Source organism: Lepisma saccharinum, chromosome 6 (genome assembly GCF_977018435.1).
Source record: "Lepisma saccharinum chromosome 6, izLepSacc3.1, whole genome shotgun sequence".
NCBI lineage: Eukaryota > Metazoa > Arthropoda > Insecta > Zygentoma > Lepismatidae > Lepisma > Lepisma saccharinum.
In genome coordinates this window covers 7686775-7713940 of record NC_139234.1, presented here as the reverse complement: position 1 = coordinate 7713940, position 27166 = coordinate 7686775, and the positions used below count along the sequence as shown (strand labels likewise).

Sequence of the window (27166 nt, the reverse complement as noted above, 5' to 3'; positions counted from 1 at the left end):
TCCCTTGTGAAGAATATACGAGGATACTGACTAGTGGTAAGTGCAACGGGTCAGCAACACTAGGTGCAGTTAGGTCAAGCCTGAGGCTTATTAATTCCGCTAACTTTCCTGGCCCAATCCTGGAACTAACCGTTGTAGAGTGTAGACTCTTCAGCTGTGAGTGATAGGTCCTTGGCGTGAACTAGTGCTTCTTCCCTTCTTGCACGGATGGGAACTCCACCCCCCCCCCCTACCACCGATGGTATAAGAAAACTCAGTATTCACTATGGCTTCACGGTGTTTCTTATCACGTCTGAAGAAACGATGCCTTTTGTTCACTGCTATTTAAGTATTTCTTGGAATCTTAAATTTTAGACATGTTTAGTCCACATGAACCTGACTGCCAATTATTTGTTAGCAGAAAACGAAACTGTCTGAGCTCAACTTTCAGTGACCACGAGGGGAGCTGCCCTTGTTGTAAGTATGTAGACGCATTGTTGCCACAATCTGAGGGTACAATTTCCCTTTTGTCCCAATTTTTCCCCTTTTTGGACCAAATTTTCCCTTCACCTAAACAAATATAATAATAATAATAATTATTATTATTATTATTATTATTAGCAGTGGTGGTAGTAGTAGCAGAAGCAGTAGTAGTAGTAGTAGTAGTAATATTTCCGTTATTCCATGCTCGTATAAATAAAAAATGAAACAAAATTTTCACATACATGTGAGCATCATCGCTTTCTGGTCAGATGCCCCAGGTTTAAATCTTGGTCAGGAATCCACTAAATCGTTAATTCTCATCGTTACAATTATCCGAAGGTATACAGAAAAGCAATAAACATAAAAGAAATATAAGTAAATACAGGCTTGTGTTCAAGGGAGCAGAAATAAGAAGGAACAGAAAAAAATAAAATGTGGATATGAAACTGGAACTTAACATATAATGTTATAATGTAGAGTGAGATATCTTAAAATTTCCCTGAAATTGTGGAATTTTTCATCGAAATTCCCTTTTCCCTTTTAGTAGTAGCAGTGTGTAGACGTTGACGCCTTTGAAATCTTGGGGCAAGAGATGTGATCAGTGTTGCGACAATATGAGGGCACAATTTTCCTTTCCAAGGGGCAAAGTTTCCCTTTTAGGACCAATTTTTAACTTCACCTTAGCAAATCATACAATAATAATAATAAGCATTAGTAGTGGTAGTAGGAGTAGCTGTAATTATTATTATTATTATTAGTGGTGGTGGTGGAAGTAGCATTAGTAGTATTTCTGTTGCATTTCTAGTCTTGTGTTCATCGCTCCTGACCAGATGTCCCAGGTTTGGATCTTGGTAAGGAATCCATTCAATCGTTAATCCTCATCGTTACCCGAAGGTACAGGAAAGCGATGTACTTAACAGGAATATAAATAGATACAGGCTATATTCAAGGGAGCAGGAAAAAGAACAGAAAATGTGAATATGAAACTGGAACTTAACATATACTGTAATAATGTAGTCAGATGTCTTACAATTTCCCTGAAATTGTGGTATTTGTCATCGAAATTCCCTTTTGGCTAAAATTTCGGTCCGAATTTCCCTTCATGTGGCAACACTGGATGTGATTGTGAGATGGTTGTCCCTCCACCAGGCACCTCAACAACCGCCCACCCTCTTGCTTTCATTTTTCCCGCCATTTTGGAGGAAGGGGGTGGGGTGGGGTCACTTTTCTCAGCGCCGCCACAAGAGTTGGCCACGTAGGGTACCTGTATTTTCGCCAGGAACATTTTATGACATGAAATCCTAGAAAGTTGGCCTCACAAATAAGACTAATGTCCTGCCCAGTTTTCAAGTCAAATTTTCTGCTGGTGTCCCGTTCGGTTTCCGTCCGTCGGAAGACGTTGCATTTGCCGAAGAAAGAAGCGTATGAATAATACGGTATATACTTTTGACCCATGTAATTATAATTTTTCGTGCGTCTCTCTGAATTTTTGAGCTTGTGTTCGTGTGCGTGTTTCTCTTGAAATTCTGATATTTGTGTTTGTACATGCCAACTCCGGTACCATACAGCAACTGCGTTATTACTGCAGACAAAAAAAAATGTAAGGGGGGAAACTTGTTCAAGATAAGTGATTTTCAGTGTAATAAATTTTCAACGTAGAATTCACCGTTTTGGCTGTACTCTCTCATTGACAACGGAATATGCCTTATTGCCTCATGTTCCGTCATTAAAGGGCTATTTTAACCCTTTTTTTACTTTACTTCTCACCAACAACGCCTGGGAGGGGAGGGGGGGCTATCCTCCAGTTAGGGACATTATCGTAAGGCAAGGTAAAGTTTCGTAAAGCATTCCTACACCTAGGAATTTTCACTTCCAGTACTGGTTTATATTCCTGTATGGGACGGCTCTGGGGTTCACCAAGCCTTTAATAAATGGGTAGTGGAAATAAAGGCGACCGGAGCGTAGTGCCGATCACATCACTATCACAAATGGCCCGAGAGTAGAGTGTGGATGTGGTTTCGTTTCAGTTGTTTCAGACGATTTCATAGTATTGTGAATCTTCCACATGTGGTGAAAGTCAATGGACAGCTTACCTCGGGTGAAGAAAAAAATCTCAATTTGTTTATAATTTGGAGACGGAGTGACGCAGAGTGGACGATTTGTTGTTTCATTCCCACCAATACGTTGATAGGATCTTCTCTTTGCAAGAGGCTGACACATAAAAAAATCACGATCAGATCTATGTTGCACTTTATGCGGGAAGATAGGATGGCAGCACTGTTACCATTTGACGGTACGAACGGCAATCCCGCGCGTGTAACATTAATCTATACTCTATCCCCGGAATCTGTGGAGTAAGGTCACGCATGGCGACAGGGAAGGGGAGGAAATCGAGTGCGAAGGCTGGTATCTCTACGCAATCCCGTTCCCTGTCTCGTGTTAATTGGTGGAGCGGACTCGCGTTACTACTTGCGCAGAGACTTGATTTCGTTCTACAAAACTCGTGGCTGTCCATTTGATGGCAGTTCCTCCAAATCGCCTACAGTTCAAAATGACGTTGGCAGTTCGTAATCAAGAGGCCATTTAGCTTTTCCACAGCCAAACGATCCGTCTTTACTTCCAAGTAAAATAGAACCTATTTTGGTGAAACGATAACTCCACACGATTTCCAGGAACAATGCGTTTCTTTGTTCGCACTTCTGCGAAAGGATTCTGTCATGTTTCTGGAATGCTCTGTTGAGCGACCCCGGTGACTCCGCACGTAGTAGTCACCCAGCCATGTCTTTCTCGTTGAAAGAGCCACAATCCGAACCCCACACGCATGGTGTTTCCGCCGCTACTCCAGGCAAATTCTGATATTGTATCACTGACAAAGGCCACGAATGATTTTTTCCCATCATCTTCTCGCCTTTCACTTCGCAACAGAGCCGAGAAAATCCCTTACGTTTGCAGAACAGTGATTTGACGCGACGATTCCGCCAAGATAACACTGCTGACAGCTCTTGTTTCATTCAAATTTCACACTTGGGGATGATACCTTGGACAGGATATGTGAAACTGTGAAGCGAGTCGTGAATGTCGACAAGATAAAATGACCAAAGACCGGAAGGAACCCTCATCTGCCTCGTTCGTTACCTCGGCTCGTTCAGAGTTGCTAGACACCTGGCTTCTTGTACTGCAAAAATAATTTGGCAGAACTAAATCTCAATCTTTGTTTTGCTTTATTTCTATCTCAACATTTCCAAAACCTTGGTTATAGCATTTATGAAGGTAATGCAATCCCATTTATATTTAATACAAGCTGCTTCAATGTCTTGTCTGTGTTTACTAACAAACATGACCAATTTCTTTTCAATGCTTTACCTCTCTATTTACAATGAAAAAGAATCATATTTTGTAATTGTCTTATGCAAATGTGTACTTTGTATAAACATCACCAATTTCTTATTATTTTTATTTGAAAAGCTGTATTTTAATTTTTACTGTTGCTTGCTGTTCATGTAAATCAACGATATATTATTTTACGTTTAACAACATGCACAACTTTTTTTCATCTTGTATCTAAATGTATTTTTCTAAGATTGTTTCTATTATTAAAACACGGTATACTTACATTTCACAATACCACACATATATAGCAACAAAGTCAAAACACAAGTTGCAATGTGATTGTTACGTAAAATATGGAGTGATGGACGCTTATTTGCCCTCATGCTTAACTTAATTGTGACTCCAATTTTTACTTACATAAAGTGATTCTCTGTCGTAGTAATACCTAGAATTTTATTTTCAGACCAAAGGCAATGCAATTGAATCAAATTAAAGTAATAAAATCCATAAATATACAAATATATTAAGTATGCATTTAAAAACCTGGAAAAGTCGGTGAAAAATTATCAAAAAATAACGACCTGAAAAAATTAACTATAGTCACTGCCATGAAAATAGGCAACTGGGCAGAAGCTGGTGCCACATGTGGGAAAAGCAAACCGAGAGCGGCTGGTTCCCGCGCACTGTTTCGCAACCAACCGGGCTGCATTGCCTAGTTCGAGGATCAGATCGACCTCTCCGGGGCACTTTTGTGTCATCCCTGACCTTTCGAACAAACAGTGTCAGTTTGTATCACATGGATTGCAGAGACCAACTCTACAACGAGATCCTTCAATCTCTTAAACCTTCGAACACAGGGAGTTGTGCTCCGACGTGGCAGTAGCGCGAACTTCTGCCACCCGCCTAATTTCATTGCCGTGCGTTTAGTGGTCGGTACTCGTTAGAGCATGGCTTGCACATCAACACAGCAAAAATCCAGCGTATCTTCGTTGGTTGCTCCATGATATTGAACAAAATAGACAAAATAAAACTCCCTAAGCTCACAATCAATGAATCACATTTGCCTCTTTCAGATACAGTTAATAACCTAAAATCATCATCATCTTACCTGGACAGAGCACGTTAACTCACTGTGTAAAAGAGCTTTCGGCGCATTACACTCTCCTCTCTCTACCGGCTGAAAATAACTTCTTCCCGAACGTATAAAAGCGAAACCTCTCCAGTCTCTTTGTTTTCCGCATCATTGGCCACTACTGTGACACGGTTTATTTGGACCCGCATCGAATCCAGAGCGTTTGTGTTAGTTTCGTTTTTAATATAGAATATTCCGAACACTTTACACCGTAGTATGCGAAAGTTCAGTGTCTTGAGTTAATAGAAGATTCAAAATACTTCTCCAGGCGTTTCCTACTTTCACCGCCGCAACACGAGATCACGCGGAAAATCTGGCAAGACATTTCTCTCCGCAGCTTCATCTTCTAGGCCAGTGGCGCCTGGTGGTCTGGCTTCATGGGCGTGCACTTCAGCCTCGTGACTGAAAGTAGTGTTATCATTCCTCTCAATTGCTCACACTCGTTCTTGCGTACCTAATTGTTAAATGTATTGGCAACCCAAGTTGATAACCCACCGATAATGAAACTATGGCAAGGTCGATTTTTTTTTAAATTTTGATTTTTTAGCAAATTGAAATAAATACCTCTTGTGATTTTCCTGTCGGTCACCGGGAGAAAAATATTATTTGACGAGTGAGTTTCGTTTGAACTCCACTTGCACAGAAAGGCTAATCGGGACTGGTCCTATAGTTTAAAATGGGATCCGAACCACTGTGTGCCTGTACCGGGACTTTTAACAATTTAGCATTCTGACAATTCTGGCCGCGGTGGCTCAGTCGGTAACGCGTCTGACTACCATGCTAAAGGTCCCGGGTTCGATCCCCGGCCGGTTCAAATCCGGGAACTTTTCTAACGTTGGAAGCGGCCCCGGCGCCCACCCAGCATCGAATAACATGGCTACCTGGGGGAAACCCTGGGGGGTAAAGGCTGTCAGGGGCGTGATGCTGATCACATCACCCCCACTCACGACCGGATCAAGAAAGTGTGGGGCGTTACCCCCACACCCCTATACACCTTTATGGCATTGTGCTAAACACAGGGGAACACTTTTACTTTTACCTTTAGCATTCTGACAAGATCACTCAAAACAAAGAAATACCGATCTACAATAACAATATTATTGTCGATTTGCAAAATATTTAGTAAAAACTTTCCACCTCGCTCCACTAGATAATAGTGAACAAGGAGATTAATAACATTTGCATACGCCAAACAAAGAAGCCGATCAGACTACTACATGCAGAAAATCAATTGTAATCTAATCTAGCAGTTGTTTATTTCTAATGACCGACAGACTGCCACCCCACACACATTATATACAGGGTGACTTGTAATAGATGTATTCCCTGAAAGGGGTTAAAGTAGAGGCAATTTGCAATAAATTTGACTATATGATACCCCGTCCGAAAATTAGTAGTTTTCGAGATAATCAAATTTCTATTGTTTTTTTTTTTTAAAAAAATGACAATTTTCCACATAAAAAGATGAGAAAAAACTGCTCATTGTATGGAACTTATTTCAGCGTTTTCTGATAGCTAACAAATAAGTGGTTCGTTGAAAAAAGAGTTTTTCCCAAATAACAATCACATGTAAGTAACGGGTGGGTCTAAAGTTACAAGTGATGATAAAAAAAATGCACTTTTAGTTTATTTGGCAACGTATTAATAACAAAAATGGTATGAGACGAAGCGTACAAATTACTTTAATTACTTCCTTGTGTCATCTGCTATCCAACAAGGTACAAATGTTGCTAACATTTACATTTGTGTACAAGAAATAATACTTCATTCATCTTCATGTGAATGGAATGAATGAATAATACAATTAAAGAACATTACACGTCTTGCTCAAAGTGGGCACCTCCGTTACGAATGCAGAATGTTTTTACGGACATTTGATCTCATAACTCGTGATGTGATGGTGTCCTTGATGTGTTGACCAGTTGTTAATTATATACACACACGCTGGTCTGCCACTTTATAATTTGCCTTTCCCTTCCGTCGTATCCTTATTATTATTATTATTATTGCAGTCGTTGCATGCTGTGTAGCTAACTTTCTTTCCTTGGTTCACTCCGTCTACAATGCAAGACAGGCTTCGCTTTTAGTTATCCCCCCCCCTTTCATGATACCACGTGGATCTTCGTCTGGTTTGCTTTCACCTTTGTCTAGATATTATTAAGTTTTACGCAACCAGGAAACTATGCCACCGAAGTTCACGGGTTCGAGTCCCGACCTGGGTGTACTCTTCATCAACGTCATCACTAGACCTCTGATTTTTAGGTTCTAAAAACTGTGCTTTTAGGTTTCTAAAATAGGTTCTAAAAATCCTAAAAATCTTAAGTTAGGCTCGAATTCAAAATTCCTGAAAAATGCTGATTAGATATAGTCACCGGGAATGAACATGCTGCACCTGTATCTCGAAATACGCACTATTTTGCATAACGTTATGTGTTTTGCCTAACCCTACAGCGATGGCAGAAGTTACCATTGGAAATTTACTATTAAAATCTACTCTTCGCCGTATAGTTAGGCAACAGTGTTTTTCATTTTATCCACAGTCATACTCCGAAATTTTGTCTGTGAGTGTCATCTTCGTTTCAACAAAAACATAGTCAGTGGTGCAAACTTCAATGCCGAAATGTTAGTTTGGAACACGTGAATGCCGCAAAGCACCGATGACGCGAAATTGAGCAAGACCACACGGATCAGAAGTATGAACTTTGGACAGGTAACAGTGGCGCCAGACATTTTGCCTTGTTTAGAGGTTTAAAAAAATATCGTGAACCTGGAGGAAGGGAAATTGACAGAGAGTATGTTTCAAACACGTTCGTAATTGAATTTTTTCGTGACCAAACAAAGCAAATGCCTCTGTGTGACATAAAAATCCTGTAAAGCCTTTAAAAATATATAAAAACATTAAAAAGGGCTTGATTTAGGGGCATAAATAGCTTCTAACAAGCAAAATAGTTTTATAGGCACTATAAAACTCCATTAGTTGTGTTTATAAACGAAACGCTGACATAACTTACTATTTCTTACATACCTGTAAAGGAAAAAATGGGTAAAAAAACCTAAAATCCGACGTCTAGTCATCACATCAATCATGCATCCATCCTCGTCGCAGCGACGAGCGAGAAGGGGCAGAAAAAACAACTAAAATAACGAGATGCATCGTTCAATAAAATTGTCACAATTTTCGGTTTGTGAGAGAACGAGATGTGAACCTCTCTTACACGTAGTACATCTTGGATTGCATTTTAAAGGCTAACGAGGTGTCTGGACTCGCAGCCAGTGTAATTCTCTGTGGGATTTATCTTAGCCATACCATCTTATCACCCATCGTCACGATTAACCAATAGTGGAGGATATGCGACGTTAAATAAACTAAATCAATCAATCTGTAATTTTCATAAAAATCTTGATTTTGTCCATCAAAAACTCTGTTTTTTTTTTCCATGTGTCGAGGAAAACTTCCCATATGTGGTAATACTGCCTTGGTATCTATAGTGGAACCACAAGGAAAGAAACCTGCGCAGACCCCATCGCGCTGGCGGGTGGGGGAAAAAGACGGGAGGAAGGAGCCTTCAGAGCGGCCAACGTCAGTGTTGCCAGACCTATTGATTTCTAGGTAGGATTCCATAATAAACTATTGCTATGGCACCTCCGACGGCCTGCTCAAAAACAAGTTTCCTGGTCACCTTACTTGAACATGGAAGGGAGAGTGGAACTCCACTCAGCCATGAAAAGTGCTGTTTGAACTGTGAAATTATGCCAAACTATGTGCTAGGACATTATTATTATTTTATTACTATTATTACATTACCATGGGCGTCCGGAGGGGGGGGCGTGGCCCCCCCTGGAAAATGAAAGTCAACCAAAAATTATATATTTTTCACATATAATTTCATTTCAGCTGCAATAATGTGTGTCAATTATTGCATGAATATGATACATTGAAATTTAAGCAATGTTTTTTGAGGGAACAACACTATTATTGGAGAAAATGTGCCTTCTTTGCCCCCCCTGGAAAAAAAATATCTTCCTTGCCCCTGCCTGGAAAAAATCCTGCAGACGTCCATGTACATTACTATTTTTAGATGGTTGTATTTTATCCCACCCGAAAATCTATTTCTATTTTAGTTATTTTACGTCGCTTTTGTGCCTCTACGGGTAAGTACGACAATATGGATGAATGAAAAATTGATGAAATGGATGAAGTGATGCAAACACAGTGAAACGTCCTTGCCTTACTAAGTAGAAATACTGACTTCGTAGCGTGGGCAAATTATTTTATAAATGTATGTGTGTGTGTGTGTGTGTGTGTGTGTGTGTCTATTATATATTAAATGCAGCAACATAGAGGCAGCATAACTGACGAATAAAGCATGTGAGTGTTAATAACAAGAAATTTGCTAGAGAACGAAGCGGCATAGTTCAATTACGAAGGAAATAATGCACCCCCTCCCCCGTAGTTGCTTGGAACTTTCATCGGCTTGAAAATACTTAATTTTCTATCCTTAATATACTATTCTATACTTAAATACTTAATTTTCTACAAAATTATAAAGCGGTATGGACGTCCAGAAGGAAGTGCAAGGATGGTCGCCACCCCCTCCCCTTCTGGAAAATGAATGTTGACATAAAAGTACTTATTATTTCAGACGTATGAGTTGATTTCAGTCACATTAATTTACATCCATTATTATAATAGGGATGTAGGAACGTGATAATTTCAAACTCAAGTGGTGTTTTCTGAGAGGGCAACATTATGCTGGGTAATATGCCTCGTTTACCCGCCTGATAAAAATACATTGTTTCCCCCTCGCTGGAAAAAATCTGCAGACATCCTCTTGTCCCCCAGTGCGCACGCCTATGCCGCCCCCGAGAAGGTCGTTCATCCGCTACAATTAGATCATCGGATTTTGTAGCAGATCTTCTGGTTTCCCAAGGAACAATCCTCGATTTTTTCAAGTCTGACCTGGCAACACTGCCCCGAGCACCGATAACGGCAGGGAATATGCGCGAACGCTTTTGAGGGAAGGTTTTTTCCCTTGTGGTCGAGCTATACTTACATTGCTTTGCAGAAACTAGGAGAGTTATTTCTTGTGAGACAATACTCGTTTTGCCGCTGCACCTGCATCTTTGAACGCACGTGTTGTAGCTTCTACACAATCAGTCTAAGTGATTTGTTTCCGTGAAAATAGAAGGACCATGTGTGGCTGTCAATAAATCAATGGGGTGCTTCGACGCCCGGCGGGGGAAGAGGGTGGGGGAGAAACTGGCCTCAAAGTTCATGGCCATGCTAATGGCATTCTTTGCACCAGTCGCAGTGGTTTGTCTTGTCGTGGTAGCTTGTAGTTTGTGAAACGCAGTGGTCCTGGGTGAGCGTACAGATAGCCGTGAAGATACGCGAATTGTGAACGTGGCGCGAGGAATACATTGTGTGAAAATGGTTGGTGTTCCGTGCTGTGTACATGGTAAGTATTTGTTTGCACTTCCTCTCCTTGTTGCGAAATTAGAGTATTGTGTTCGGGAATGTTGTAAATGAGTAGGTGCATTCTATTTTGCCTATTTTCTGTCGTTACTCGTATCCATATGGGTAAAGGTTATCATAAATGTCCTTCGGATTTACTAGAAAATTTCATTCGGGGGAGAGGGGTATTTTCAGGTGGGCTCTGCTTCAGTGGTCATGGTTGCATATATTCTCTTTCCGTATCACTTCTCTCTTTGTTATTGTGTTGCTCTGTCCATCTTTCTTTGTCTTTGTTCAAACAAGATTTCATTCCCGGTGGAGGCACATAGTGGTGCGGATCCCACTTTAAACTTTAGGTCCTGTCACTATTAGCCTTACTGTATGTAATATGGCCAATATGTTTAACTTTAATTTGTCCTTGTTTTGTTACGTGGAAAACAGTGTGTGTAATAAGTAATAACGCACTAATCCGAATCATCTCTACTCACTATCCTATCTTTTATACACAATAGGACACTTCCCTAAGAACACAACAATTACAAGAGGAAAAGGAAAACGAATCCTCTTCCCTTCTCTCCTATGCACACGTATTCCAACTGGACGTCGAACATATTCTAGATATTTGTTGTAAAAGAAATTGTCGAAATGTCAAAGGAAACTCGCATCGCCATAGGATTGTTACTTTTAGAAAAATATAAAAGTCTGTATGGCCTTTTAGACGAATCTAATATCTAAATGTTCATTTAGCTTTGCATAATTACTGCGTTCGTTCTTCCAAAAGTGGGCAGAAAAGTAGATAGTATACTTGTCCTGATTCCAACCTCACTTTACTTCAAAGAAAGTTCCGAAAGATCAGTTTTCCCCCTAACAACCACATGTCAGGTCCACGTGGAGTACAATAAATCGTCCCCTGAAACCTTTCCCACCAATAGCGTTCGTCCAAGAAATGACAGCTCTCGTCAAGTCCACGTGGACTAAATGAGATGTTGCTAATTCAGTTCCTTTAGAGATTTTTGAACGCGAAGTTGCGGTTGCGTTATCTTTGCTAGGTTGTGTTATGGTATTGTGCTACTTTTTTATACAATATAAAGACCTTGGGAGTATAACGTCACAGAGTGAATGGATGTCTAAACACTGCAGGCAAAAGTGACAACATCACTTTACAGAGAAATAGGTGGTGGCTCGAAACCAGATACGTTTCTGGTCAGCTTCCTCTGGGGTGGAGTCAAAGATGCCGAACTGGCACTATGTTCAAGACTTCAGCTATACCTTTCTCACGAATTACTTCCCAACCGGTCTTTCAAATCAGTCATATTTAGTGACTTATCTGTAAAGGTGGCAACTTGTTTTTCGTCGCGCCAAGCGAAAACGGGCTCGGCTGGTGTCTTATAACCCCCACCACCTTTTTAGCCTCCCCGCTGAGACTTCTTCAACCCTCTGCACGTGTGTCAAATTGGTTAGTCCAGCTCTTGGACGGCTCGGACCATTGCCTCGCGAGGGGACGAAACAGGTGGCTATGCCGCGAGGGGGTTGACCCAAGTCTCCCACCATGAACTTGACCGATTGCGATTCGAATCTCCCTTGTTTGTAAATTATAAATGTATTAATTTAACAATACTTTGGCGAGGTATGCGTTTCTTCCGAGGTCAATCAATTTGTCTTTGCGTCTCTATTTCATTCTTACCTCTTTCTTTTGCTTTCTTTCTGTTCCCTATGTCTTTCTTTATCTCTCTTTTTACACTTGTTTATTTCTCTCTACCTTCCGCTCTTTCTCTATTCATTTGTTTCCTTTTTTCTGTTTCCCGGTCGGTTGCTTTTCTTCTCTTTCTCGCTCTTATGTTTTCCTTCTCTCTCTTCCTCAATTTATCTTCTTTCATCCTTTATGTGCTTCGTTCCCTTTTATCTATTGCACATTTCCGTCCCACTCTTTCCTTTCCTAGGCCTACTTTTTATCATAAATGCTTCCAAAAAACTTGTAGCATTTTTTATAGCAGACAATTCAGCAACATTATGTTGATTTTGTAATTTATTAAAATGGAGGTGATGGAGGTAATAATATAAGGTTGGTAGTGACATACTGATTAGAACGGTAATTATTAGTAATTGTTTGTGATGCGAAGTGTGCAGAGAACGTTAAATAATATATATATAGCACGAAAGGCACACGGGAAAAGCCAGTGACCGGTGTTCAGCAGTGGCGCCAGGATTAACCATCTAGGGGTGCTGAGGGGGTGCGGAAGGAAATGTAGATGGTGCGATGTTGAAAGTAAGGAAAACATGAAACGCGCATGCAACCTTTCAAAACGGGGGGGGGGGGGTGGGAGGGGCAAGGACAGTTTACTTTCCCTTGGTAGATAAGATTTAGCACAGTGCGGGGGCAGAAATAGTAAAAAGGGGGTGGGGCAACTGCACCCCTAATCGCCGCCACTGATTAACATAAATTACTGACTGAAATTAAAATATAGGTGTGTGAAACATATAACTTTAGATTGACATTCATTTTCCAGGGAGGCTGTGCCCCCCTTGCCCTCCCCTTGGACGTCCATGATGATATGTATTATGTCTTCTACTCCAACAAAGTGGTCAGGTCATACAGTATAAACATTCAGATACACATTGCAGTCTTATTGAACTATGTTGTGAAATACAAAATAAAATCATCCTGTCCTTAAAAACACAATTTTTGAACCTTTTCAAAGTAACCAATGGAGGTACAAACCGCGAAGAGAAAACCACAACTGTGTCATCTTTAAAATCCCTTCTGCCTCACTATCCCCAACAACGAACTGGCAGCCGCCAGTACAGAAAAATATCGGCATCTCCTTCAGTGCTTGCCTGTTGCATACAATAATAACGGTCTTACTTCAGTACCTATCATTCGGCGCTCAATATGACGACATTATTAAAGTTAGTATTTTCAGTTGAACGTAGGGGGTGCGGAAGAAAATTAAGGGGCGCGCAACCACCCCCTCGCGCCCTCTTCGCGCCGCCCCTGTCGGTGTTTACAATTGAAATAACTAATTTATTCTTCCATACGTGTACTGCATACATTGTAAAGTATGTATTTAAGCAGCGCCATTGATTTGTACCTAATACCTTTAAAAATGTGGAGTGATACATTATCTACGTCTCACTCGGCCGCCATTACATCTGCACTCGTGACCCATAGTTTACTTCTGATTGGCAATGCTACGAAAATAGGACCGATTCTATCCTTGAGAAATGCCATAGTATCTGATTTTTCACTTACACGGTAACATTTTGGTCATTGCATAAAATGTTAAGAAAGATGGTTCCATCTAAAGCGTGGGGTCTTGTTGGCTGAAGAGCCCCCCCCCCACCCTTTCCCGCCCGATCGGAACTTCCCTGGCCTTGGTCCTTCTTTCGTGCTGTCAGCGTGGACCAACCTGAAGATGACAACCTGGGAAATAAAACATTGTTGTGGACTAGGGATAGCCGAATACTAAAACCTAGAGATAGCAAAACCGACTAGGCTACTAGGTCTCTCGCTTGTTGGCATCTCTCCGTGTATTTGCCGGACACCACCAGTGTTGCCACAATATGAGGGCACAATTTCCCTTTCCAAGGAACAAAAGTTCCCTTTTTGGACCATTTTTTCCTTCACCTAAACAAATAATATAATAATAATAATAACAACAATAAGTAATATTAGTAGTAGCACAAGTAGCCGTAATTATTATTATTATTATTATTAGTGGTGGTGGTGGTAGTAGTAATAGTATTTCCGTTGGTCCATGTTAGTATGAAAAAAACAAATTTTTCACTTTCCTGGTCAGATGTCTTAGGTTTGAATCCTGGTCAGGAATCCACTTAATCGTTAATCCTCATCGTTGCTATTATCCGAAGATGCATAAAAGCAACGTACAATAAACGTAACACACATATAAATAGATGTGGACTTATGTTGGTTGGTTGAAAGTGGACTTATATTGAAAGAAGCAGAGATAAGAAGAAACAAAATATAAATAAATAAAATGTGGATATGAAATTGAAAATTAACATGAACTGTAATAATGTGGAGTTAGATGTCTTTAAAATTTTTCTGAAATTGTGGTATTTTTCATCGAAATTCCCTTTTCTCTTTTGGCTAAAAATTGGTGGGTGCGAATTTCCCTGCGAAAGCGAAATTTCCCTTCATGTGGCAACACTGGACACCACACGATATCACCAAGAATTCGTGGCGTCAGAATCTTGACCCAGCTCTCTCTGCTTGAAATGCTCCAACCCGGTGATAACGATCGAAGGGCTTTGAAGGGCACGCTCATTACTGAAAGCTCAGCGACCGGACGGCATGTACCCTTCTGGAGTGAACTCGTCCAGTAAACATGCAACCGTGCCAACTTTATTGAATAAAATTACGGAAGATCTTTAGATTAAAATGTTTTGAATGTCAGCTATTATCGTGGACGTCCTGGACGACAGGGAGGTGAGGGGGAACAAGGGGGTCGGTAGCCAACCTCACACAGACAGTCATTTATGTTTATTATTAAAAGTGCGTTGCAGAAACATGATGACTTGAAATTGACGGGTTTTTATTTCAGGGAGCGACGCTATTATGGGGAAATATGCCTGGTTTGCTCCCCCATGAAGAAAAAGTACCTTGCTTGTCCTTCTCTGAAAAGATCCTGCAGACGTCCGTGGCTGTTATCGGTTTTGTGTTCTTGCTACTCGGAAAATAAAATTCAATCAACTTGATCAAAACACCCAGCAACGACAATGGTTAATTAGACAAAGCAAAATCAATATGCAGGTACATGGACTCCTCTGAAGCCGCAATACTACAACAAAATTCTTCATAATGAAGTACTATGAAAAGATAATAATAAAGAACAACACTAAATCTCGCCATTCCCGAAGATAACATTCCGGGAGAGTGAGTTCGATTCCAGGAGACTCCCGGCTATTCCGGGAGGGTTGACAAGCCTATAAAACATGCCGGAGAGGAAGAACGCCAAATCCACGATATCCTACTAATTTCTGGATGCAAGTACACCGTCACAGCTAATTTTTAAAGAACAGAAAAAGGGGGAACCCCCTGCATAAAGCCCGCCTACTTTGAGGGGTAGGCGCTTATGTCCTGCAACCAGGACATCAGTTCCATTGAATGACGGTTTCCCCGTATTTCTGTGTTAATTACAGTGGGATAATGGAAAAATCCAAGTTGTGTTTAGTATTTATTAAAAATGAAGTGCTACTCTCAAGTTTTACTTTATAAAAATTAGTCCCGATTCGCTTCAGATATGTTGGTTCGATACCTGGTGGTGGCACATATTGGTTCGGATCCCACTTTAAACTCTTTATGTCCAGTTCCCAGTAAGGTTTAAACAAGAACTACATATCCATTTCATATCTGGCCAATTCATTCCTTTCCGCAAGTTGGTTGGAGCTTATTCTGGGCTGTTTGCCAAAGAAAAATAGAGATTTTATTGTCTTGATACTAATGGGTGTATCGTAGATTTGGATACACACGTCAATAGACACTATTTTATCAGCTGTTATAGAAGAAAGGAAGACATTGTTTACTGTATTCCGAAGGATTTGACAGTTCTTTAAACGGAGGCAGCCTCAAAGTGAAATAATAATAATATCTTTATTCAGGGAGCGAGCTTCAGCATATGCTGTTCTCCCACCACACATGGGCTGAAAATTATGTTTACTGGCTTCTGTTACACATAGTGGTAAGCATATCGCACTCTGACGCTAGAGGTCTTAGATTCGAAACTGAAGCTTATGGATATGTATTTGCTCCATCGTTTATTACATCGTCGCCAGTTAACGTAGGTAAGTATCTAAAGTTTTAAGGCTAATTGGTATTGGGGACATACACCCCATGTCCCTTTCCACGGTAGTGGGGGAGATAGAAAGTAGCGATATTACGATACATAATATAACTGGCTTTTCAATTACATTTATAAGTATGTCCTAATGCAAACATTCTAAATAAATCATAACAAAAATATCGCATGAGAATGTGGTTGCCACACAATTATGTTTATTTTCCTTTTTTTTATAAACATTATTGTCCAAAACTTGCGGAAAGTTAAGTAATTGATTGATTGGGTTTTATTGTACTTCGTTTTTTGGCCACCTTTGGCTAATCGCAAACGCGAGGATGCTGGAATTGATGAAGGGACACACAAAGAACACGGAAGTCGGCTGAAGGCTAAGTAAAAATGATGGCTCAGTTAAGCATCGAACATGGTTCTTTGGTAGTCAAGTGCCAGTGTTTTACCATTACAACGTCAAAAATCCGGTTCGATATCGGTTTGAATTTCAATTTTGACAGTTTTCAGTAATTTTTACATTGGTATGTAACCGAATTGTTTATCTCCATTGTCGCTATTCATTCTGAAATGGTTCTGGTATTCATAGATTCATTTGGGCTTGTAAGTTCAAAATAGTTTTCATTTCGTACTGGGTCTCTTTCATCTGGCACGTTTATTCTTAAATTGGGCATGGTAGCATTTAATACGAATTTATATCCAACCCACCAATCAGTGACGGAGATTGGGTTCCAAAACTAGGGGACAAGGGGGCAAGGACAGTTTACTTTCCCTTGCTAGAAAAGGTTTAGTATAGTGCGGGGGCAAGGGGGGCAACTGCCCACCATCAAAAAACTGTAAAAGATTCGAGAAAAATATGGTTATCCATTACAAACTTCAACATCACAGCTTTCTGTCCAGCACGACGTCCTCCAAAACAGTATGGTAAATAAAGGGTGTTTTTTTTAAGAGTGATAGAACTTTCGATAGGGATAGCTGTCATTTGTTTTGTTTTGATGACATGTTGTTTTATCATTTCATATCAGTGAGCATTGGCAAATTATCATGGAAAGACTGACGCCGCAACAACGTTTACAAATTGTGGAAATATATTTCCAAAATCAATGTTCTGTTCGACAAACGTATAGACCACTTCGGAAATATCGGTGCTGTCAGTGAATTGGCCTCCCAAGATCATGGGACCTAACGCCACTGGATTATTTTCTTTGGGATATCTAAAGTCTCTGGTTTATGCTGATAAACCAGCAACAATTGACGCTTTGGAAGCCAACATAACTCGTGTTATTAACGACATACGTCCCCAATTACTTGAAAAAGTGGTTCAAAATTGGACTGATCGAATATTTTACCTTGAGGGAGGTGTTTGGGAGAATGGACGTTCTTCCCAGTAGCAATGCTTTTTGTAAAGGAATCTTTATAGTGTCCAATAAAAACCGGGGAAAGGTTAACCATGTGTTCTCGCCAGGAGCGGGGCTTTACTATGCCCCCCCCCCCAACCTGGAACTCGTCCCCGCGAATTTCAGAGGATGTGCAAAAGTCCTTGTTCCACCTCCATGTTTTTACCCTGAAGAAAGCTTCCGACAAAATACTTTGGGTGTTTCAAGGCCATTACTTTCGTTGTGATAAACATTTCATGAACAGAAGGTACCATTTTGGAAGCGGTGGTAAATAGCAGTAATAAAACCATCGAAGTAAAGTGATGAATTGGCGTAGACAGCGGCAAGATGTCTACATAACGGTTAGTCCACCAGCAGTGTTGCAAATTGAAGGGGGATATAGACGTTTTCTGAAATTTGGGGAACTGTGGGTAACTTTGTTTCTCTGAGGGAAGACAAGGTATTTTTTGTTATCTAAAACTTGCATAAAGGTGAAATAGAATTTCAAGGAAAACGGTTCAGCGTGACTGTCTTCGTTTCTTAATTTACGTCGTCCCTTTGTCGTTTGTGCTAATCTTGGCGATAAGGATGGATGATGATTAGATGAAATGTATGAAAGGACATCCATGCCAGGCCTGGACTCAAATCCGGAACATTTGGCGGAGGGTTCGTATTTGGAAGGTCAACCGATTATACCGTAGTGGGCTATCGTGATTGAAGGCTTCCCGTGAAACCTGGAATGTTACATTTCAAGCTAAAATAATTATATGCTTATCGTTGGTTACTGCCTCCTTACTCAAAGTAAAAACTTACAGCCCATTTTTTATGTTCCATTATTTTATTATAAAATTAATGGTGGTTTGACGCCTTAAACCCTTCCCTTACATATCGCCATTATTACAGTGATCTCGCTCAAGAAGTAACACAGTTAAATTACCGTTAATGTAAAGGTAATTTTCCTTTATAGTTACTGTATTCCAGAGAAGTTAATACTGGTATAACGCTTTTCATGCATCAGTTGCAATGTAAATTTAAAATATTTTTTTTCATTATGTTATAAACAACCTCATTTCTAAATATGAAAATACAGAGGTAAGGAAAATCAAGAGTAACATAAAACAAAGTAACTGTAAAGTGAAGTGTTTATTTCGTTACTTGGCAAAAGTAACTGAATTATAGTTACTGACCGTTCCCCGAAAGAAGTAACCGTTGCTCTTCTTCCAAAGGCTGTTTCATTGCTCTGTGGAATTGTCTTCCGGCCGCCAGTTGGTTCTGTAGATCAAATCATAATATTAGCACGCTTATGCTAAAAAAAAGTGAGCTGTCCCATCCTGACATAAGTGGTAGTTTCTGTTGTGACGTTCAGCATATTTTCCATGTTGAAAAGGAGGAATGTCCGACGTGTTAAAACGGAAACGGTAGGACACGGACCTCTTCACACGAAAGTGATGAATAAGGGAGAAAAAAACGAATGCATTTGCATGGCAGACTCTTCTAGGTGGACAGTGGACGTGGAAGCATGTGAACAACATGTCGTGCGCATTTGGGGTGTGTTGGTGGACTTGTGTTTTCGAAATGTGTTGGACTGGGAAACCGGATGTTGTGTTTATGAAAGGTAAGGCAATGTAGGTTTGCTTTGAATTGGGCTAGTTTACGTCGCTTTTCGTCCACTTTGGCTAATCGCGACTATGAAGATGAGTGGTGATATTATGGAATTGACGAAGGGACACTCGCAGAATGCCCAGACCGGGATTCGAACTAGGAACCCTTGGTGTCGAAGCGCGTCGTGCAAAGCACTCCACCACGGAGGTCGGCTGTGGAAGTTTAGCATCTGCGGTACCAGGACATACGAGTCTTAAGTTCACTTCGTGCACAGAAAGGCAAATTGGGACTGGAACTACAATTGAAAATGGGATCCGAACCACCATGTGCCTCCACGAGGAATCGAAAGAAATGCGGGTAGAAAATGAATGTCTTAATTATCGGTGTAAAGTCTGAAGCTACGATGGAATTTTGCCAATTGAAAGATTCAAATTATCAGTCTAGTCCGTTTTGTCGGTCCGTGACTACCAATTTTATGCGACTCACATTTTTATAATAACTACAGTCACCGGCAATAAAGAAAATGGGACACCTAGATATATTCTGCTCCCTGCAAGATGTTGTGTGTTGCCTATGTCTAGGGCGATAAATGGACTTTCTTAGCAAAATTCCAATGGCAACTTCTACCACCGCCGTCGAGTTAGGCAACACACATAACTCTTTGCAGGGAACCGAGTATTTCAGGATCTAGGTGTCCCATTTTCTATTGCTGGTGAGTGTACACACACATACACATGTGTGTGTGTATATATATATATAGTTTATTTTTATTCGCTTTTGTACTTCTCTGTTTGATCGTTACCATTACGATGAAGAATGCACCGACAAGATTCAGAATGAGACAACACAATGCTACAGCTATGCCTTACGGTGGTTTGAACTGGGGCCCTTGGCTTCCTATAATGACACCACAAGGGAAAAAAACCTTGGACGAAAAGTCCCCACGCAGCTTTCCCTTCTTCCCTCCACCTCGGGCCATAAGGAAGCATAGTCCGCTCTCCCCCTCCCCTCCTCGCGGGAGTATGGTGCACAGGAGTCGCGGGTCTGCGCAGGTTTCTTTGCTTGTGGTTCCACTATAGCACGTTACTCACCACTACCATGGAGGCCGGTTATATACGTACACTCACCTCAGTTAGTATTCCGGCAGTTTGTTTCTTTAAACAGCATATTTGCACAAGATACAATTCAATCTACAGGTGTATCAACATACGCTGTAAACTTATTACTAACTTCGATGACCCGTACGTACATATGTGATGATTTCCTCGGTGACTTCTGGTGATTGCAGGCGGTGAGCTTTTACTTCTGACTTACACTTCACCCTTTCCATTCATCTCTCGATCCTGTTGCGGTTAACTTCATGTATAGCTGTCTCAGCCACTGTCACACCTCACGTTCAACCTCTTTATCATCCGCGAAACATTTGCCGCCACCGTGCGCACACTTTTCGGAAATTCAAACGATCATGCATTATTCTGTAGGCTAAACCATTAGAGCACCCTATTACAGTTGCTATAGTGTCCATCATCACTCGCCTGCCAGCTCCAATCACCTCCTCCATCCGTAGCTACTGCTAACCGAATATCATCAAGCTGGATTGTGCCGCCATCTAATGGCACATTTAGTAACTACCCAGTACTATTTTCAGATATTACCAAGGTTAAGGCTCGGCTGGACCTTTGGCATGCGAATGGGCGATTTTTTTCAAAATTTCCTCTCCATTCGAAAAACCACTTGGATGAAAAATTACATCAGCTTAGAATTCCTTCTAGAGCATTGACGTGAATTTTCGTGTAGTTTTCTTTCACTGTTGTCGAGATATTGTCAATAGTTTCGTGATTACGTAAGTCTATTAAACTATTAATAATATCTAGACAACAGTGAAAGAAAACTACACGAAAATTCACGTCAATGCTCTAGAAGGAATCCTAAGCGTATGTAATTTTTCATATTTTGAAATATCCAAGAGGTTTTTCGAATGGATTTGAAACAATTCGTCCATTTGCAGCCAGCCGAGCCTTAAGTTGATAAGAAACAGACGCGTTTAGGCTACTTGTTCGTTTTCAAGCGACCCGCACTTGAGGTAGCATCGAGGTACAAGGTTTGCAGTCATGCAGGTTCTGTTCGATCGCTGAGGCGGTGTTGCCACGTCCATGGGCGTAGGCAGAAAAACTCGGGGGGTTCATTCATAAATGACAATACTTATATAATAATTAAAATTTCATAATAATAAACCAACTTTATTCCAAAAATAATAATTATTATTATTATTGTTGTTGATGTTATATCCTTGAGGAGGCTTACTCAATCCAGGAGATGAGTGAATATCCAACACAAGTTTTTATTTTTCTTAACATTTCATTCAGTGTGTACTGAAACTCACAATTATTATATTTTGTTATTGCATTTAAAATACCTTCAAGATAGAGCTTTAAAAGTAAGATTGAAATCTTAGTCATAAAGTTCTTGTTGTTTGACATTAAAACTTAACTTTTTGAATTTTGAAAACTGTGTGTAGTAGCCTGGTGCAAGATCATCTTAGAGGCTCCAGTTTGAGAAGGTGATGCCTGGTGCATGTACTGTAACCTCAATCGCGAACGTAACTGGAGATCCTAGGTTTGAACTCCCTGTCAAGGGGGAATTTCAACTTTATCGAACAGGGAATTTAAAACTTGGAAAGAACATTATTTATACAATCATAAGAGAATGTTCAGTCTTGACTCAGGAGCAACACTGGAAAGAGGACAGCAGGTGTGCAAATGGAGGGGTCGCGAGTGGGTTGCGATTCCCAGAATAAATCCTGTTTGGATCACAGAATTCCAATGCCTGAAAATTCTAGCTCGATCGGTTCGGTTCAGCATTGTCTCCCTGTTGTATTTTTGTGATGCTTCGAATAAATTTTTGAAAATGGGTTACAGATTTTGGTTTCTGAACTTCCATTAATCCAACGTGCGAAAAGTTTCGGGGGTGTTTCAACCGTAGAAACCCCCACACCCCTCTAAATACGGCCAGGGCCACGTGTTAACTCTTCGTCCTTTCCAGCATTGTACAGCCAACAGCAAAGATAATATACTAATAGGCAAATTATCCATCCCTATTTTTATTCTTTTCTATTGTACATCCTGTGTTCTTATAAAGAATGAAATTTTGTTGGCCTCTGCTAATTAACGTTTTTATTTCAATTCATGATCAGCATATTGTGAAAAACAAATTGTAGGAAAATGTTGATGGACAGTTCGCATATCATTACTTTTGCCGTTGGGTGTACGTACAGCTAACAACAAGGATAACAGCAAATTGTTCATTGCAAACTATTTTTTATTGTACATCCTGGCGTTGTATACAGGAATGAAGGATGCAAAGCAGATGTCCTCTGGTTATTGACGTTTTACATATTTATTTCAATTTGTGTCATTGTGAAAAGGTGTGAATGAAAATTATAGCCATTTCGTCTACAATCAACTTTTGCGTGTCGTTCTAGAGTTTGGTTTGTATTTGTATTACTTTACTGTCACTTTCGATGAACCCGGTTGAAGGCTCTACTTTTTACTTTCGTCGCATTTTTTGCTACTTTTGTGCTAATCGCGACGATGGTGTTGAATGATAGTGAGTGAGAATAAAGTAACGCAAAGACCATACCAAGACCGGGACTCGAACTGGGCAACTTCGGTGGAGAGATATCCGAGTCGACCACTTATCGATCTAGGTCACTCAGGACTGAGAAGACTACAGACTCTATTCCAATGTTGATCGCACCCCTGATTGTGTTAGAGTCTCGGACAAGACGTACGCTTTCCATCTGGTGTTTCATGTCTTATCTCTAACAACCACTCACCCTCATCCTTGCACGTCGCGCTGCGCCGATCTTTCGGAAAACGAGCTGGCAACGCTGCACCGCGCTCCAGGCCCCAAAGACTTGTCCTCGAATGCAGACTCAACCAGGTCCAGCTGTCTCCCAGTTCCAGTTTCATCGCTCCTCCATTGCTGTGCATGTGTATGTGGTGTCCATTGTGCTGTTACATAAGTGCCATTGTGTTATGCGTGTGTGTGTGTGTGTGTTGTGAGTCAAAGGGATAAAAGACTGCCGAAGTTGTGCATATAGTGTAACATTGTGCTCGTAGTGGAAGACCGCGTTCCAGTTTCTGGAAAGAAGTTGACCTTGTACTAGTCACAGTAATGCAGAGAATGAATAAGGTAAATGTACCCTTTTACTCACTTATTTTGCCCCCACAGGTAAATTTTTATTCTGTCTGTATCCTGCAGGGAGTACCATATGTGACAGTTCTATACGTGCCAACCGTCGGTACGTCTTTGAATTATAGCAGTGTTGCCACCAATTGGAACGCGGAAAAAGCTACTAAAACTGGACTAAAGAAAATCGTGAAATGGATTTGTTATGCAGGCAGTGGCGTGCCCAGGATTTTCGAAATGGAGGGGTTATGTGTACATTTTTTAAGTAGTCTGTCCTCATTTCGTCATATTTTCCTGCCTTTGACTTTCTTTTTTTTTTTAGAAATACTGGACCAAAGGGGGGTTATAACCCCTACCAACCCCCCCCCCCTTTTGGGCACCCCACTGTATGCAGGGGATTATTCCTTGCAAATTTTAAAAGCCACAGTACCACAGTAGACAGTTTGTTCTAAAACATGAGGATTATTTTACACGCAGTTAATGCAACCAGTAAATTAAATTACGTAGTTAGTGTTTACGTGCATATCTTCTATTTTTCTAAAATGCTACTTACGCATAATATTTTTTTTATATTTCTATCTTCGACAAATAATGTGTTAAATCTAGTGACCATGCATTTCCACTTTTCTGAAAGTTTATGGACGGTTATTTTGAATTAGCGATCCCCTTCATAGCGAAGTGGTTAGCAACCGTGCTTTCGGTGCAAACTGTTCAGGTTTCGATTCGGTGCGTTCTTCAAAATTTCGGTGTTGAACCATCATCGTAGTGACAGGGGGGGGGGCACTGGAAGAAGTAGCAACTCCCTATCTCATAATGATAATAATAATAATAATAATCAGCAGCTACGGGACGTGTTGCACTGACCACACGTAACCCAACGAAAATTATTGGTGGCGAGGGGTCGCGTCCAAACTTCTAAGTTGAGGACAGGAACCTTTTTCTTTTTTTTAACCGCCATAATTTCATAAGAGTTCCAATTGTCAGCTTTTCGCGAATAGTGATAAAACGTGTATTTGCATTTTTAAATAGTTTGTTTTTCATTGTATTTGGCAACATGTTAAGGCCAAGGTTACATGTTCTTTCACTAATCCACAGGAAAGGGGAGCTAGCTCCACGTTCTGGAGGGGGGTTTAAAGAACAACCGGTTCTGACGAAAAACGCCAAAGTATATTTCTGGTTAGCGAAAACTGAAGTTGAAGAGTGTTTTACGATCCATAAGATGTAAGAGTCTTAACAGATTTAATAATTACGTATTTAATAATCTTTACGTGGATTATAATGGACCCCTGTAACATGGGGTCACAAAGGTCTTGAGGGAAAGTGTTCTACCAGACACATGAGGATTTCGAGGTACCTGTCCTGTCGAAATGGGTACTTGCTTAAAAGTGACCCTGCAAGATAGAAAATAAAAATCAAACGTAATGGCCTATCACAATTTGATGAAAAATAGATATAAATCACGGTGAAAATGTCGGTGACCCTCTTGTCACCTTTCTGGGCAGTTCTTTGTGCCTAGAAATCTGTTCTCCAGTTATAGTAACATCCTTCTTGACGTGGTTTCTCGGAAACCAGCCAGTTTCACTGCCAGTCATTGACCCACCTGTAGCAGATAAGCTACAAGTGCAAATCTCTGCTGATAACGGATTTTTTCCTTGGCAGACAGTTTGCAGCTTTGAAGACCAGTCCCCTGGAGCTATTAACGAACGGTAACATACCATTGCAGCAATAAATTCTTCCAAACTTTCTGCAGCCTTCTTCAAACATTCATTCAACTTGACCGCCTAATGAATTCGCAAAGGTTCAGAATTTTGTTCACACGAGACTTCAGTAGTAACACTGTTAAGCCTTGTTTCCATGTTAATAAAACATTCACAGAGCAATTCTAGAAGATATTATACTGTTGCACAACACACTTTACCGTCAGAAAATATATTACTTACCCAAATTTTATAGCACCTCTGCTCGTGGCAGAAAAGCTTTTACCTACCCAAATTTAACAGCACATCTGCCCGTAACAGAAAAGCTTAAATACAGAAATATTGCAATGATTATTCTGTTGCGACAAGACCAAACCTAAATGCAATTCAATTTGCATGACAATATCCGAGAAGGCAAATACTAGGAATTTCCTCAATATGATGGATGGCCCCTGAAAAAGGCAGAGTGTAGATAAGAATTTCTCTTTGAGTCCCATGATAAATGACATGTAATTTCCCTCGGAAAAGGTACAGTGCAAATTATGCCAGCAGATAAAATCTCCCAGGCATACAGAAAGAAGGCAATTACTCTTTGATGATGAATAACTCTGAAAAGACGCAGTGTAGATTATATCTGCTGGCATTAATTTCCCGGGCAAGCATAATTTGTTGCTGGCCGAAACATAGGACTGATCAAAAGATTAGAAGAACATGCAAGCGGTTAATTATGTTTGCTTGACCTCTCTTCCAGTGTATTGATCAGGGAGTTTTGCCTCATAAAAATATAACAGCAGTTAATATGATTTTATACCCAGACAACAGCTATTAAAATATAAAATAATAAAATAATTTTGCTCTGTTGTAAAACACTTTTTACTAGGTTTAAGATCTGGGAGTTGTATATCAACTATCTCAAAATCTCACGTGTGGAGTGCCACACATATTTCAATCTATCAGGACTCGAACCCAGAGCCCCTTGTTTGCAAGACATTTTGCCATCAGGGGAGGCTTCACATTTTACCAGGATTCAAACCCAAAAACCTCCTGATTACAAGGCAATGCACCACACTCCACTGGGTCTCAGAACCCAATAAATATCAATTCAAGATTTTGACAGAAACAATAAGATGATAAGAGAAGTTGCCATAGTTTTAAGTATAGACAAATCAATCTGAGGGAGCTCTTCTTTTCTGAAAAATTCCCGAGGGAATTTTTACAAAACTCTTGGTTTAGACAGGGTTCCACACTAGAGCAAAAAGCTCATATGGCCATGTTGAGCTTGTTTTAAGTGTAACAAATCTGCTGGAGAGGAGCTCTTCCTTTCGTGGGTTTATAGTAGCATCAATCCCACTACTGCTGACAAAGGCAAAATTTATTGTATAAGAAATATTCTGCACCAAAAACGTGGATCATTTTCTGAAGAAGATCCCTGTTAGAGGGTGGAAATGTTAAGTTTTTAGTGTATATAGTTTTTGTTCTTTTCTTCTGTTTTTGAAGCAGAAAACCACTTCTTAGAAGTCACGTGACTTCTGCTATGTCCGGAGTGGATACTTTTAATTTTAAATAGAAGTAACTTAAAGGGAAAAAGCGATTGGTGCATCCAGTAGGGTTCCCAGAAAATCAGGAAAGCATGCCATGGAGGAAGGGGTGGTGATACTCGTTTGTGCCTATTATTATTTCAGCACCAACAATCCTTGACATGCACATATGCAGAAATCTCGAATTCTGTTCGAATTTCCCCTGTTTGTTTCGAATTTCTAGAATAAAAAATGTATATTTCTAATCATTGTGCAACACTTTACCACCTATACGCAACCAATGATATTTTCCGTCACTTGCAGTGCAAGACCAATTTAAGCTTTCGCTTCATTGCATGAGAACTAATGTGCTTTCAGAGCCGAATTTTATTTCTCTCTCTCATTACAACTTAGTGCAGACAGTTCATAACCATTCTTCCCCATTTGTGAATATTAAAATGAGTCTATTTGTATGTACATACAAATCCAAAGCCATATGAAGTGGGCAAAGAGAGCTAATTTTAATGCTTTATTGTTAGCACTACTATTTAAAAAACGAATACGCGACAAAACGTACCTACCACCTAGGTGGCTGGTGGC

General features: G+C 40.3%; 1 protein-coding gene across 4 annotated transcripts in view; it reads left to right on the top strand.

Moving 5' to 3' along the window:
• LOC145988536 (uncharacterized) overlaps positions 1–27166 on the top strand; it is a 232395-nt gene that overhangs the window by 115178 nt on the left and 90051 nt on the right. The window contains exon 1 of one of the 4 annotated variants that reach the window (XM_083123442.1): positions 23265–23355. The exons of the other annotated variants lie outside the window; for them this stretch is intronic. Within the exon in view, the coding sequence (XP_082979568.1) occupies positions 23338–23355 (18 nt within the window). The 5' untranslated portion in view covers positions 23265–23337. Of the gene's footprint in view, positions 1–23264; positions 23356–27166 lie in introns of those variants that run through there. 4 annotated transcript variants of the gene reach the window in all.